The sequence below is a fragment of the Onychostruthus taczanowskii genome, unplaced genomic scaffold (assembly GCF_017590055.1).
Source record: "Onychostruthus taczanowskii isolate IOZ18803 unplaced genomic scaffold, ASM1759005v1 scaffold35, whole genome shotgun sequence".
Taxonomy (NCBI): domain Eukaryota; kingdom Metazoa; phylum Chordata; class Aves; order Passeriformes; family Passeridae; genus Onychostruthus; species Onychostruthus taczanowskii.
This window is the reverse complement of record NW_024500905.1, coordinates 5,161,145-5,175,545: the sequence shown is the minus strand read 5'-3', so window position 1 is coordinate 5,175,545 and position 14,401 is coordinate 5,161,145. Positions and strand designations below refer to the sequence as shown.

Here is a 14,401-nt window from a genome sequence, read left to right as displayed (position 1 = left end):
GTTCCCCGAGAGCATCCGGCCACCATGTGCTCGATGGGGGCGGCGGGGCGGGGGTCTCTCTCCTCCCACCAGAGCCCGAGCCCCCAGGCCTGCTGGGCCTCCGGCTGCCGGCCGGCCGGGCAAGCGGGCGCTGCACCCACGGGTGCGGCCCCGGGCTGTGAGCGGCTGCCGGCGGGGCGACGGGGAGGCGGAGGGGGCGGACAAGGCGGACGAGGACCGGAGGCGGGAGGGCAGGCAGGAAGGGAGGAGACAGCGGCGGGAGGGCGGGGAGAAGTTTATTCCCGGAGACACCTCTTCAGGGCGCGGTGGGGGAGCCGCCCCGAGTCGGCGACTGCTCGCCCCGCGAGGTTGGGACATGCGCCGCGGCGCTGCCGCCCGGGGTTAGTCACGGCGGGGCGCCGGCCCCGAGTTCTCAGCCAGACGAGAGCGGCGGCAGCAGTAACCAGTGTCTCTGGCGTACGGGCCGAGCGCAGCCGCCTGCCTCCCTCCCACCGCTCTCTCCCTGCTTCCCTTCCCCTCTCCGGGGTGCGTGCGGACAGATAACAATGGTGGGGCGCAGCCGCTGGGCCCCCGCCCTCGCCTAGTGGAAGCGAGTGCCCCGCGGCCGCTGCTCCGCCGCCCCGCCCTGCGGCGGCCCCGAGCCGCGGACCGCGTTGCTGCCGGCGGCGGTGCCGAGAGGCGATGGTGCCTGCGCCGGGGTTAGTCTGATCGCCGCTCCCCGCCTCGCCGCCTCCGGTGCCGGCGGCGCTCCCGCGGGGCCAGCGCCCGCCGCCTCCCCGGCTCGCTCGGGCGTGCGGCCGCCTGACACAACTTGGGAGCTCCTCCAGATAAACAAGAATAATTAGTGATAATAATTTAGAACAAGGCGGAGAAGCAGAAGAAGCGAGCGGATAATGTCAACCCCGAGCAGATTCAAAAAGGACAAAGAGATTATAGCGGAGTATGAAAGTCAAGTGAAAGGTAAGAGCGGGGAGGCAGCGGGAAAACCGCCGCGGGGGCCGGGCGTCCTGCCGGCCCCTTTCCCCGGCGGGGCGGCCGGTTCCAGTTGCCCGAACTTCGGGCGGGAGGGAGCGGAGAGAGGGCGGCGGAGGCTTTTTCCCCCTCGCAGCGCTCCGAGCGGCGCCGGTGGGTCCGAGGGTCCGGGCCGGACGGCAGCTGCGGCGGCTCTTCCACAGCCCGGCCCCGGCCGCGCACCTTCCCTTCCTCCACCGGCTTCGGTAACGCCCGGGGGGAGGGAGGGAAGGGGAAAGGGAGGACAAAAAAAAAAAAAAAAAAAAAAAAAAAATTGTCAATTACTGGGGCGAGAGACAATGCTAAGCCATACCTCTTTCTTGAGGCACATGGCTGGTGTCTCCCACCCTCCCCTCAGGGCTGTAGTTTCTGTGCTGGGCTGTAGAAGATGGCTAATAAAGAATTACCCTTGACTACTGAATGAGCCCATTCAGCCATCCCAGGAAGTATTTCAGCCTCGCATCGCCCGGTTGTATCGCATCCAACTATTGTGCCAAGGACAGAGCCGCCAGATCCTGGCTTGAGCCACCGGCGCTTCCAGACCCTCGAGTTTCCTCGCCTAGCGTTTTCCTTCTGGGAGTGTCTTGGGTGGAACGGAGATTGGGAAAGTAGCGACATGGCAGTGGGGTGTGGGTCTCTTGGTGCGCATCCTTCTGGGTGCTGTCGGGGAAAATATTGCATAATATATAAATTGTAATAAATCCAGGGATGGATGCGAACGTGAAACACGGCATTTAAAAAGCTATGCAACATCTGAACTCTGCTTTTTAAAATGATGCTGGTGTGCTCCTCACAGAGGTAGGGTGTTCCCTCCTTGATGCTGCCCAGAGTCTGCGGTGTGCACAGACGGAGCATGTCCTCAGGCAGGTCCGTGGGCTTCAGGAGCAGCCTTCCTGCTCCATGCAGGCATGGGCTGGGGACCTTATATATGAGGCACCTGGAACAGGGTGGGAGGGATCACTCCTCAGCTGTTGAAAGACTTATTGACTTTGTGTACTTGCACAATATATTTCCCTCTCACTTGATCCTATGACATCAATTTTTCAAGGCAATGCTTGTAGTTTTGTTGGGGTTTTTCCTCTTAAAAGTAAAGAGGTAATTTTTGAGTTTTTTCCTTCTTAAGCTTAACTTTTGTGAAAATACCTGTCACTGTTGAAAGTCTTTTTGTGTCCAGAAAAGGATCTGTGCATAAAATAAGAGATCCTCCAAATAGAGGTGGGCAGTGAGGGGTCTGTGCTGGCAGGTGGGCCACGCTTCAAGTGTCTGTCTGACATGGGGAGGGCCAAGATAGTTCTCACATAGCTGGTGTATTCACTGACATTGAGCCCTTGAAGGGCTGGCCCTTTTTCCTCTCTGTGGACAGGGTGCAGATTTGTCTTGGTCACTGAGCATAAAAAATGTTTGAGATCTTAAGCTCATTGCACAGTGTGCAGACTGTTCTTTGCCTCCTCCTAACTTGATTGTTAAAGGCTTAGCCTTTATTATCTACAGCCAGTTGCTATATATGCCAGTCTTTTCTTTTGAATAATGAAGAAAAAATGCCATGCCCTTCAGCTACATCTATTGTATTGTTTCAAAAGACAATAAAGATGAAGGCATGAAGTTCTCTTGATAACCTGGCTCTCCTTTGGTGTCATGGTCCTCCATCATAATTGCAGAGGGAGGTGGCATTTGTAAATATAGCTTAATAGGAATTTTAACTTGCTTTGCTTCTTTGTGGTGGTCTGGGGTGTGTGCAGTCTGGTCCCACCCAACTGTCTTGCTGGAATTGTTGATCAGCAGCTGTTTGAAAGGTATGCTGGGCTAGATGCTTTTTCTTTAACCAGCAACACTACAATTGTATTTCAGATGGCAAGAATTGTCTGTGCTAAGATATAATTCTGCTTGACACCAGCGGTGATAGTATAAAAAAACAGTGATACCACTCTGTGATACCTTGAAAATCTTTTTGATATTGAGGGTTAAAGGCCTAAGAAATCAGCCCTAATTAGCCAGCAAGATAGCTTTAAGGGAATGTAAATTCAGGAAAGTCAGAACCCTATATACTGCTTGGAATTTCTTATATTAGGTTAGGAGAAAGGGTGTGGCCAAATTGCTTTTGCTGCCTGTGATTTCTGGTGTTTGCAATGGCTGGCTGATTTCTCCCTGCTGATGTGTTTAGTTGCTGAAGGATGTGGACAGCTGGGAGCAGACTGGCCCTTTGGGGTCCTCTGGACAGGCGTGTGCACAGGAGTGCAGCAGCACGTACCTCCCGCACCTTGTCGTGAGATTGCACTGAGCACAAGCATTAGTGCTTCAGAAACCGCGCCACTGATGTGTGCAGTTGGAAACCCTGCCCTAAGATGTCTGAGTATTAATACTGAAGGAAGAGGGGCCTGCAGTGTACATGCCCTGTAGGGTATGTATGTGGTGCCATATTTGGAAATGAGGATTTGGTAGTGCCATTCTTCACATAGCTTTTCTGCTCTTAACTCCTCAAATAGGAAGCAGTAACAGATGTTAATTGTCATGCCTGGTTCCTGGGTGGTGTAAACTGACATATTCTTCTTGGATTTTAGTATCACTAGATTGTCTATTGCTTTAGTGGAGGTCGTGCAGGAACAGCAGAAAGTCTGTAAATGTTACCTGTTTGTTAAGCTGAAGTAAACAAAGTACTTCTGACTTGTCGGGTAGAGCATTTTATTGCACCTTTTTTTGCAACATCCTTGTTCTTCAGTCTACCTTCTGTCAAGAACTGTCCCAGCTGAATCACTAAGGTAAGTGCGTTTACTTCCCTGCACATTGTATAGAAAGCAGAAGAATATTTCTTAAGGATATTTTAATACTGAAGTTAGATCTGTCTATACATGTTGTTTTGGGAAATGTAAGAATATTATGATGGTATAGGTACCTTACTTTGTAGACATAAAGGCACCTGGAAAGTAACATAACTAGTAAAATATTCCTGGTCATCCACAGTATAAGTTGTATCTATGTTTTTCTGAAGAATGTGGTAATTTTATTTGCGCTCTGAAGTCATTAGAGGTAGTTTTACCAACCTTGCAGCTGGGCTGGGGGATACAACTAGAGCTAGAAAGTGGAAGGAATACTTTTTAGATGAGCAACAGACTAGTGGTATAGTTATGAGACAAGTATTAACTTTCTGCTGTATGACCCTATTAGACTTACAGACAGCATGGCTTGACTCAAGGCTCAGTTGCCTATAGTAGCCTATCTTACTTTTTCTATTTTGAGGGTCCGTGCTCCTTGGTACTGCTGATAATGTCAAGCAATGTCTATTGATAAAATTACTGAGCAATTCATACTAGTGAAGAAATCATCCTCTGATGTCTTTGAGTGGGTGTCTTGAGTATGGTAAAGGGTGAGCTGGTGAGATCTTGAATACCTGACTCCCTCTGGAAATTTATCCTCTGAAAAATAAGTGTCTTGGAGGAGCAAGAGGATTAGGGATATACTGCTCCAGAGCTTTTCGATCATTAATGTTACACTGGCATGTTTGCCTTCTTAGGGCTTGTAACTGGCCTTCCATGGACAGGAGAAGTGTGCTTTGACTAGGTGAGCATTGTACCGACTAATTATCAGGCCTGTCTCTTCAGAGAGATCCTCCATATGGTGTGAACTGTTGAGAATCATTGCAGTTCAAGTCTCAGCCTTCTTACACAACTGCATCTCCGACTGAAACGGCTGAGGGAAGAGCTGCTTAGATCCTTCCTTGTTTCCACCTTAATTTTTCATTTGGAATTGACCTACTGGAAATGCAAGCCCAAAAGCAGTTTGCAGAGGAAAAGACTTCCCCAAGATCAATATTTGCATGGCCTTCTTCAGAACAAAATACTCCTATTTTTCATCAGAAAGAACTTGGTAGCAGGCTGTATTACATTGCCTAACTAATTTTTATGGAAAATGAAAATTCTGAATTGTGGAGCTGAATTTCAACTTCACATTAAAACAACAACAGAAGCCTCTCTGAGAAAAGACTTGAGTTCTGAAGTACAAATTCGGCTGTTGTTTTAGTAAACTGATAGCTATTTTGAATAAAGTCTTTGTAATAAAACATTTGGTACCTTGGATGATGCCAGAATTCTTGAGGTTTATTTTAAAAAAAGCTGATGAATAGATGCCAGTTTTCAAAGTTCAAGTTTATCAAGTGTGGTTTAGCAGAAATTTTTCTGGTCAAAGAGCTTGACCACACACAGGACTTTGTCTGATACAGGAAGGGTATTGTTCTCCATGCTATTTTCCAGTTGGAGTTATGTTGTCTAATGAAGTTCCTTATCTTTTCCCCCACCATTTTCTCCCAGCTCTCTGATCCTTCCTTTCAGAGTACAAACTCCAGTTGCCCAGATACATGTTAATGAGTTTGCCCAGGTAAATGTTAATGAGTTTGTAGTTGACTATGCAGCTGAAAGGGGTATCTGCAAGACAGTTCAGTCATAAACTGAACAGTTTTTTGGTTGGTTTTGTCTTGTTCTGTTTGTTTGTTTTGTTTTTTAGTTAACCAGCATATTCAGTACTCTTACTCTTCCACAGCATTCTTGGAATGAAAACTAAGGAACTTGGTTTATTACTATGCTGTGTACCAAAGTATTTGGGTTATGGGGGAGCCCTACAAAATGCCTGCTTCCCAAAGGTCATGACTCAGGAGCTTCAGAGGTTTTGGCTTCTTAGTCTTTCTATGTAATTAAAGAAAAAAACCCCACCTTTTCTTCATGTCTTTTTGAAAATATGACAAAGAGTCAGGAAAGTACACTTTTTTTTCTTGGTTTGACCACACACTGTAGGTGCTGTGTTCCTGCAGCACAGTGAAACTACATTATTTTACTTGAATTTAAAGGTGAATGAAGTCTTGATTACTATAGCACACATGAAGAGATAGGTAGTGAATGGATTGTCTGAACAGTGTTTCTTTCTGGCAGTATGGCACTCATAATGCATATGTTTTGTAGATACACATTTTTGTTAGTCTCTAGCATGAAGTTTTAACTTGCCTCTGACTCTGAAGCAATTTGGAAACTTTTTATGATCACTTCTTTGAGGCTTTTTTTTTTCTTTGCCAAGCTTACTTTCTGTGCAGTTTTGCTGTTGCAGAGCAATGCTCTAAATCATGTTAAGGTCACTTAATTTCCTGCCATTATCTTTTATTGGTCACTTTTTTATGAACTGGAGTTCTAGTTGCTAATAAAATTAAACATAGCTTTGAAGTGGCTGCAGTAAGACAGAGTGGGATCCAAATTTCTTTCCATTTTCTGCTTCAGACTTTGTTTGTGTTAGGTTTTCCCTTTTGTTAAAACTGGACTCCTTGTCAGTCAGAGGTGATGGATGATAGTGCTGGAAGAAAGTGGGTCAGTGCTGTTGAGATTGGATAAGAAATCCGCTCCTGACCATTACACAGCCTGTTAGAAATCACTGACCATGACTTGACAGTGCAGCATGTCTCATCTCTGCTTTGGACAGGGATGGACATGAGGGAGAGCAAAAATTGGCAGGTGTCAACACAAGCTCCTGTGTTACTTGTTCTTCCCTTTACCTTTTCCCAATGCTTCCTACATCTACCTGTCATGCTATCCCACGTCTAACCTTTCTGGTCTCCCTAGTGGAAATCGCTGCTACCTTAATTTGTATTAATCCCTATTAGAGTCTAATCTACTCTTACTGCTTGGCTTTCACAGGGCGAAGTAGGCTTTGGAGTGTGGGGGCTTGTTTGTGTGTGAGCGATTAGGCTAAATGTGTAGCAGAGCTGCCTGTGCTCGGGGTGCTGCCGCCTCTGCTTCCTGCAGGCTTTAGTCTTAGGCAGCGTTTCCTCTGTGGGTGCTTCTCCCAGCTCACCGTGTATGGACCCGACCCTTCCAGGGCTCTGCCCCGAACTGTGCTGGGAGCTGTGTGGGCCGATGCCATCGAGTGCTGGCCATCTCTGAGGCAAGGCTGGCTGACCTTGCGCTGTGCTGCTCAGTCTGGGAGCTGCAAGCTGGAAGTCTTGTTCCTGAAGTTACTTCATCTTTTCTTTCCCCACTTTTTGTCTCTTGGGCACTGTGCCACACACCCTGAGGTTCAAGAGATTGTGGGTGTGCGTGTGTGTGTAGGTACATACACAGGGATGTGGAAGAAGAGCAACAGCTGAAAATTGGAGGCAGTGGTTGAAGGTGCAATGACTGGCATGGCTGCTTGTGTACCGGTAACAGGGATGAGGCTGGTGGGGTCTGCAGTAGCAGATACTTGGGATGAATCACAGAAGGCCATTGCTGAGAGCATGGGCCCATGTCTTGAGTAAGAGACAGAGCTGTCTGCACAGGAAGACTGCTTGCTGTGTATCTTTTACATTATGAAGGCTGTATCTGGCACCAAAACTAAAGAAGTTGGTTATCACTGCTTTTTCCTTTGTTTCCAAGACTTAAACAACTGCAGGCTGTTCTGGCAGTTTGTGTGGTGGCTTGGTCCTGTGGGAGTGCTCTAAGGCAAACAATTCACTTTGATCTGTTGTAATGGAGCCATAATCCTGAGGCACTACTTCCTCTGGAATCGACTGTTTTCTGCAGCTTGTGGAAGTCATCTTCTCATAGACATTGAAATGTGTCACAAGTGAGTTACAGCCACCCGGTAAGCTAAAGGTGTGTTACCTATGCTCTGCCCACTAATCCATTTTGTCGAGGCAAAGCACTCATATTCTCAAGCCATTTTCAGTTAATCTTAGTTTTGTAACTGGTCAAGGAAGATCTCTTTAAGAACTCCTTCCCTCTCGTTTTTTCTCTTCTGTCACTATTTCTCAGGAATATACCTGTATGAATTTCAAGATGCAATATTCAGTCTTGCATTGTACAACCTGCTGGAAACCTGAATTTTACCTAGAGGTGACTGATAGGTCTTGAGATTGAGATGTAATGTCATTGTGAAAAATGAAGAGCATTTTGGAAATATGGTTGGAAACAAATCTGATGTCCTGTTTCCAAGAATTGGCTTATATGTGGGCCTGGTCATGACTTCATGTTATTCTCCTGTCTTCTCCAGAAGGTGTAAATGCTTGCTGTAGTTCATACTTGGCACAATAAAATAATCCCAGCTTTAGGTGCGTGTTAATGAGGTAGATGTTGCAGGTAGGAAGGGAAAACCCACTAAATACTCTAAGAAAATGTTGTGGAGAAAATGTATGCTTTATGATTTGACTCTTTAATAATCATATCTGTGAAATAAATTGAAGATGGTCTGTATTATTTACTCTGAACTCTATCCAGTGTAGGACAGTGCTATTGATCTGTCTTTAATGAAGTCTCTCCTAAGGTATATGGGTTCGTTATCTGTGTTTACTTTGATCCTAGCATCTGGGGGGGTTGCTTTTAATTAAGGTGGTGAGAAGGAAAAAATACTTCTTCTTTGTCTATTTTTCTCAAAAATGATTCAGTAGAACTTGCTTAGAAGTGTGATCATAGATTCACCAGTTAGACTATTCCTGCTAACTTTGTTATGTTCTCTATTATTGGCCAATAAAACATGCTTTAGTTTCAGTTGCAGCCTCCTGAGGTTTTCCTTTATAGATGCAGAAGTGCTGACAAGCCGGCAAGGGAGTTGTATTAGCATATTAACCAAAACATTCTCAAAATGCACTAGACCTAAGTGGCTTTTTTATTGTAAAATAGAAGTTACAAAAGTATAATTAGAACACTTATGGTGCAGTATTTCTTGTTAGCTATATTGGGAATGAAAAGCAAATGCAGCTGGCTTACTGGATGATGACTTCCAGGAAGTAATGATTGTAACCCTTTACATAATTAGCTGTTGTGGGAAACAAAACTGACTGGAGATTCATGTAAACTATCCAGACTCCTTAACTGACTCAGTGCTTACTCATCCAAATTACTCTGCATGTAAATTCTTCTAGCAGTTAGTTGGTGCTGTCTTTTGGGGGGGAGTCTTTGAGTTGCTGCATGTTTCTTCCAGGGTGTCACAAGCAGAGTGGTGTGCACTTTGGATTTGCTCAGTGTGTAAAACTAAATAAGGAGAGAGGCTGATCCCCTTTCACTTTGCAGTGTACATTCTTTCATGTGGTGAAAAGAAAGCAGTCTCTGCTGTTTTAGCCAGTTCCAGAGTACCTGCTTCCTGAAAATCAGAGGAATCTGTTCATGTTTACAAAGTACAGAGTACATCAGAAGTCTAATAAGATTCAGTGATAGCTCTTGTATGACTCTGTTCTTTCGACAGCGTATCTTTTTTCAAACCTTGCTGTTCTCTGCTTTTCACCTCTGATTCTTTTTTAAGCAGAGAGAGGATAAACAATCTAAAGCATCAGGTCAGAGGCAAGATGAAATAAGTGTTCATTCAGTACCAAGATGAGCAGGCATCTCATCTGAAACTTTCTAACTCAACAGTTAAGTTATTGTTTTACACAATAATGGAGAAATTGAAACAATTGCAAGTTACTTAATTGAATTTTTAAAATATAGATCAGGATGATCTGTTATTCTGCTTGTGCTACTAAAACCAAGAAAAAAACACCCCAAAAGAGGGGTGGTGGCTTTTGTCATATGCTTCAATACTGGTTTCTGTGACTAGTTGCTGTGACTAAGTTGCTAGGCATGAAGTTACTTTTATTTCTTTGAAAGTATTTCTGCAGGCATTCAAAAGGCATGCTAAAAAGAAAAAGTTCTTAACCCTTATCATAGGATTCTTACTACAGCAAGGTTGCTGTAAGTGGTTAGACAGTACAGCAAGCTCTACCTCTTGCAAATCACTGATTTGCTGATGAGTAGAAATGAAAGTGTATAGCTCTTGTCCATTTGTGTATTTTGCAAATTGGTGTCTGCATTCTTGGCTTAAATAATACTAGTTTCTTGAGGAGCCAGCTGTGTAGCAGAAAGCTAGCTTTTGTGTGTGTTGGCATATGGATAGCTGGTATATTTAAGAACTTGACAGCTATGCTGTGCTTGCTGCCTAGCAGACTACTTGAGATAAGACCAATGTAATAGGGTTCTTTGTATTGTGTACCTTTTTTGGGGGCTGTCTTTATTTTGCCTTCCTAATTTCTAAATAACAGCGCATAAAATTAGTGAGATTATTAATATAATGACAGAAAATAGAATCCAAATGTTAATCTGCTCAGATACTTCACCATTAAAATCACAGTCATGTGCAGAGTGGAAGAAGGTTCCCCTGTGCAGAAGAGATGAGGGAGCCGAGTGCAGGTAGCGAGTCCCCACCTGCTTAGGTGCTCCTCTCTTCCCAGGGTGCCATGGAGGAGCCTGGTGGCAGCGAGCACTGTCGTGCATGCCCAGCATCACTTCTTCTGTGGCAGCCTGCGATGAGCGGTCTATGTGCATCTGCAGCCGAGCTCATCGGATTATTGTGGACTGTATTGTAATCCTATAATTGCCAGCCACTTCTGATGCCACGGTATTGTAGTTGTGGGTCAAATTCTGTGCTTCGTAAGCAGTATTCCCACTTTACATGTGGGATGGTGCAACAGACTATGCCTTGTGAAATTGATTGTGTGGCTTTAATGAGAAAAAAAAAGCCTCACCTGTCTTAGAGTAAAGATTTTCTTCCTTATATCTAATCTAAAGCTACTTTCTTTCAGTTCAAAGCCATTACCCGTGCTTCTATGACTATATGCCTTTGTAAAAATTCTCTATCCAGCTCTCTTGTTCCCTCCTTTTAGGTACTGGCAGGCTGCTCTGACATCTCCCCGAGCCTTCTCTTCTTCAGGCCAAACAGCACCAATTCTCTCAGCCTGTCCTCATAGGAAAGGTGCTCCAGACTGCTGATCATATTCATAGCCTTGCTCCAGCAGGTCCCCATCCTTCTTATGTTGGTGGCCCCAGAGCGGGATGCAGCCCTCCAGGTGAGGTCTCACCGGAGCAGAGTAGAGGGGAAGCATCATCTCCCTTGGCACACTGGTCATGCTTCTTTTGACGCAGCCCAGGATGTGTTTGGTGTTCTGGGCTGCAAACATGCATTCCCAGATCACATTGAGCTTCTTGTCAACCAGCGTGCCCAAGTCCTTCTCAGGGTTGCTCTCAGTCCATTTTCTGCTCAATCTGTGTTTGTCCTTAGGATTATCCTGACCTACATGCAGGACCTTACACTTGGCCTTGTTGAACTTCATGAGGTTTGCAGGGGCCCGCCTTTCAGGCCAATCTAGGTGCCTCTAGATGCCATCACTTCCTTCCACATGTCAACCACACCACACAGCTTGGTGTCATTTGCAAACCTGCTGAGTGCATTCAAACCCGTTTTCTGTGTCACCAGTAAAGATGTCAAAAAGCCCTGGTCCCAGTACAAACCCCTGAGGAGCACAACTCGGCGCCTCTGGTTTCCATTTGGATGTCGAGCTGTTGACCACAACTCTTTGAGTGAGACTATCTGGCCAATTCCTTATTGACCAAGTGGTCCATATGTCATATCCATGTGGCTCCAGGTTAGAGACAAGGATGTCTTGTGGGATAGCATCAACTGCTTTACACAAGCCAAGGCATGTGACATATTGCTCTTCCCTTATCCTCTAGTGCTGTAACCTGCATTACAGAAGACCACCAAATTTCTCAGGTACAGTTGGCCCTTAAAATGTCATGTTCACCTGTCACAGTATTTTTCCACCTGCCTTAGCATAACTTCAAGGAGGATCTACTGCATGATCTGTCTGAGCACTGAGGAGCGACTCACATCTCTGGGAAACCTTTCTGGACAACCATAGTGTTGAGCAAGAACCCTCTTTTACATATCAAAATGGAAAAAATCAGTGGAAATAACAGCTAAGCTGTAATTCCTCCAATATATATTCCCTGACAAGCCAACTAGTGGGTTGCTGGTGACAGGGTATGGGTGTTACGAGGGGCTGTTCAATGAGATTGCAAGCACATGCTTTGATAGTGGCCTGCTTGGCAGTTCAGAATAGCTCTATGTTGTTCCCTGCTGGTTCCAAGATGGCCTGTGTAATTGTGGGTGGAGGGCTACTGGGGTCTCTGCTCAAGCCTAAGAGGACAGACTTTCAGGCTACAGTAGCAGTTTTCAGTCTTCCATGGAGGCTCAAAGAGGCTTAGGGTGTAAAATATCCCATGGGATGAAAGTCATAAAAGAGCTCTAGCTTGTGTTTGCCTTTCAGATGCCACATTTAGTTTGGTTGCTGCCACGCTTCTGAGGCGTTGGTATGTTTGTGTGATTGCACATATTGGCCTACGTGTTTATTCTGTAGTATAGTTTGAAATGAAGCATCTCTAATATTTATAGACCACAAACTGCCTTGCCTGCAGCTGGCAGAGACAAAGTGCCAGTCTCATCCATGCTGATGTCATCTGAGTTGCCACCAGAGTAGACCTAAAAATGTTGCTTTTTCTGCTGAGCTATGTGAGGATATATCACAGCACTTGCGTGAATTCAGTTCCATATTTTGCTACCTTTTTCTTACTCAAAATTGAGTCTTGAGTACAGATCTCCTACCTTACAAATGATTGCTCTGAGAACTAAGGAATGGAGTATTCTTGGACAAATCTCCCTGGTTTCTTGTTTGTTGAAGCTCTCAAGCTCTTTCCTAGACTTAATGAATATTTAATTATTTACAGGGTGATTATGAATCTATTGCCTGGTAGGTAGAGCAGGCACCAGAGAGATAGGGTTCTCTATGAATTCCAGCAAGAGTGTGTTCCTGCTCTGCTTTTTTAAAGAAATGGAGGAGGACTGTAGGATTGAGATAATTATGTGACCATTCTAAATCAAGAATACTTATTTTATACCATTCTAAATTAAGAATACTTATTTTATTAAGAATACTTATTTTATTAGTCTGGAGGGGGGGGCTGTTCAGAGGCTACCTTATTTATTTGTCACAGTATACAGGAAAAAACACAGCTCTTTCCTTTGTAATGATTTCTGATCTTAAAGCCCTTACAGGATTTGCACCAATTTTTGATAGCTTGTCTCTAGTTTTGCAGATAATCTGTGAAAGAACTGTTTGCTCAGAGTTATTTTAAACGTTCACAGATGAATGTCTGTTTGCCTGAACCTTTGCTTTCTGCAGCACTCCCTGCATACAGCAGTCAGTCCTCTGTCCCATGGCAATTCTGGACCCCAGGTGCCTGAGTTGCAGATTCACAACAGCTTTTTTTTTTTTTTTTTTTTGCAGCCACCAGAATCTTACTCAGCAAATATTCCTGATTTATTTCATATCAGTGAAGAATTTGGTTTGGGGTTTTGTTTTGTGTCGGGTTTTGGGGTTTTTTTTGCAGGCAGAAAAATTACTTCAACTGATGTTTAAGGAGGAAAGAAGGGCAGTTGATCTGCAAATATTACCAAGGCAAACCTGCAGGTTTTAGTCAAATAACAGTGAATGTTTTGGGGTTTAGTGACTAGAGATGAATGATTACTGTGCATTAATATATCTGTAAGGAGGAAAAATGAACTTTTTATCAGTCATGACAGCTGATCGGGTTATTTCCTTTGCAGAGCTGTTTTGTAAGGCAGCAGACAGTCCTTCAAGAAGCCAATCTACTTGTTACTGATTTGGGGCTTTACTTTGGCATATTAATGGGGTTGTTCTTTACTTCTACTGCTGCAGCTATATATGGTGAGGTCTGGTTGTTCGAACAGCTGTATGCAAAGTGCCATAGCTGAGAATCAGGCAAGAAGATGGAAATGTCTTTTGCACTTAATTTAAAAGTGGATTTAGGACGACCCTTCAGGTGTGGTTCTGAACTTGTGCACGGGCGTGTTTTGCATTGGAAAGGACAGTTTAGTTCTGTTCTGCACTCCATTCAGTTATCTGATAATTTATGTAACTATTCATGTGATAATTTTTTTTAATTGTAATTGACTGAGTTAAATAGCTAATGCATCATGAATTAGTAGCACTTCCTACTGAATAAGAGTATGCTTATAATTGTATTGAAGATACTGTAAATAAGGAGATTGCATGTATGTGAAGACTTAATAGAAATTTTAGTTCCCTAACTATTTACATGTAATCTGTTGGTTTTTTAGTTGTAATAGCTGACTTGGAAAGCACATGCTGTTCACATTATGTGGATTTGGTTTTGCTTAACATTGTGTTAAGATATTTGGAAATAGATTTAATTTAGTTGCCTTTTTTATGTCCATCTCTGGAATTATTTTTTTTTTCTCAGTTTGTTAACTATCAGTAGTGTGGGAGGTCATGGGATTAGCTATGATCATTGAAAACTCCATCTTACATGTAGGTCTGTCGCAAGATGCTCTGGAAAAGAGCTTCTTAGTTTACAACTTAAACCCTGTGATGTGCAGTGGGAATTCAGGCCTGTTACTAGGATCATACAGGCCATTATTCCTACTACAGTGTGTTTATAACCTTGGAATTACCCCTTTGAATCTCATCAGAAGAGTGTGATTTTGGGAAGACATACATCTTGTATAGTTGTTGTGCAAACAAACCTGACTT

General features: G+C 44.3%; 1 protein-coding gene across 2 annotated transcripts in view; it reads left to right on the top strand.

Moving 5' to 3' along the window:
• The first annotated feature begins 347 nt into the window (after positions 1-347).
• SRGAP1 (SLIT-ROBO Rho GTPase activating protein 1) overlaps positions 348-14,401 on the top strand; it is a 138,944-nt gene continuing 124,890 nt past the window's right edge. For both annotated transcript variants that reach the window (XM_041411324.1, XM_041411325.1), the window contains exon 1: positions 348-960. In XM_041411324.1, coding sequence (XP_041267258.1) covers positions 894-960 — 67 coding nt within the window. In that variant the 5' untranslated portion in view covers positions 348-893. The remainder of the gene's footprint in view (positions 961-14,401) is intronic.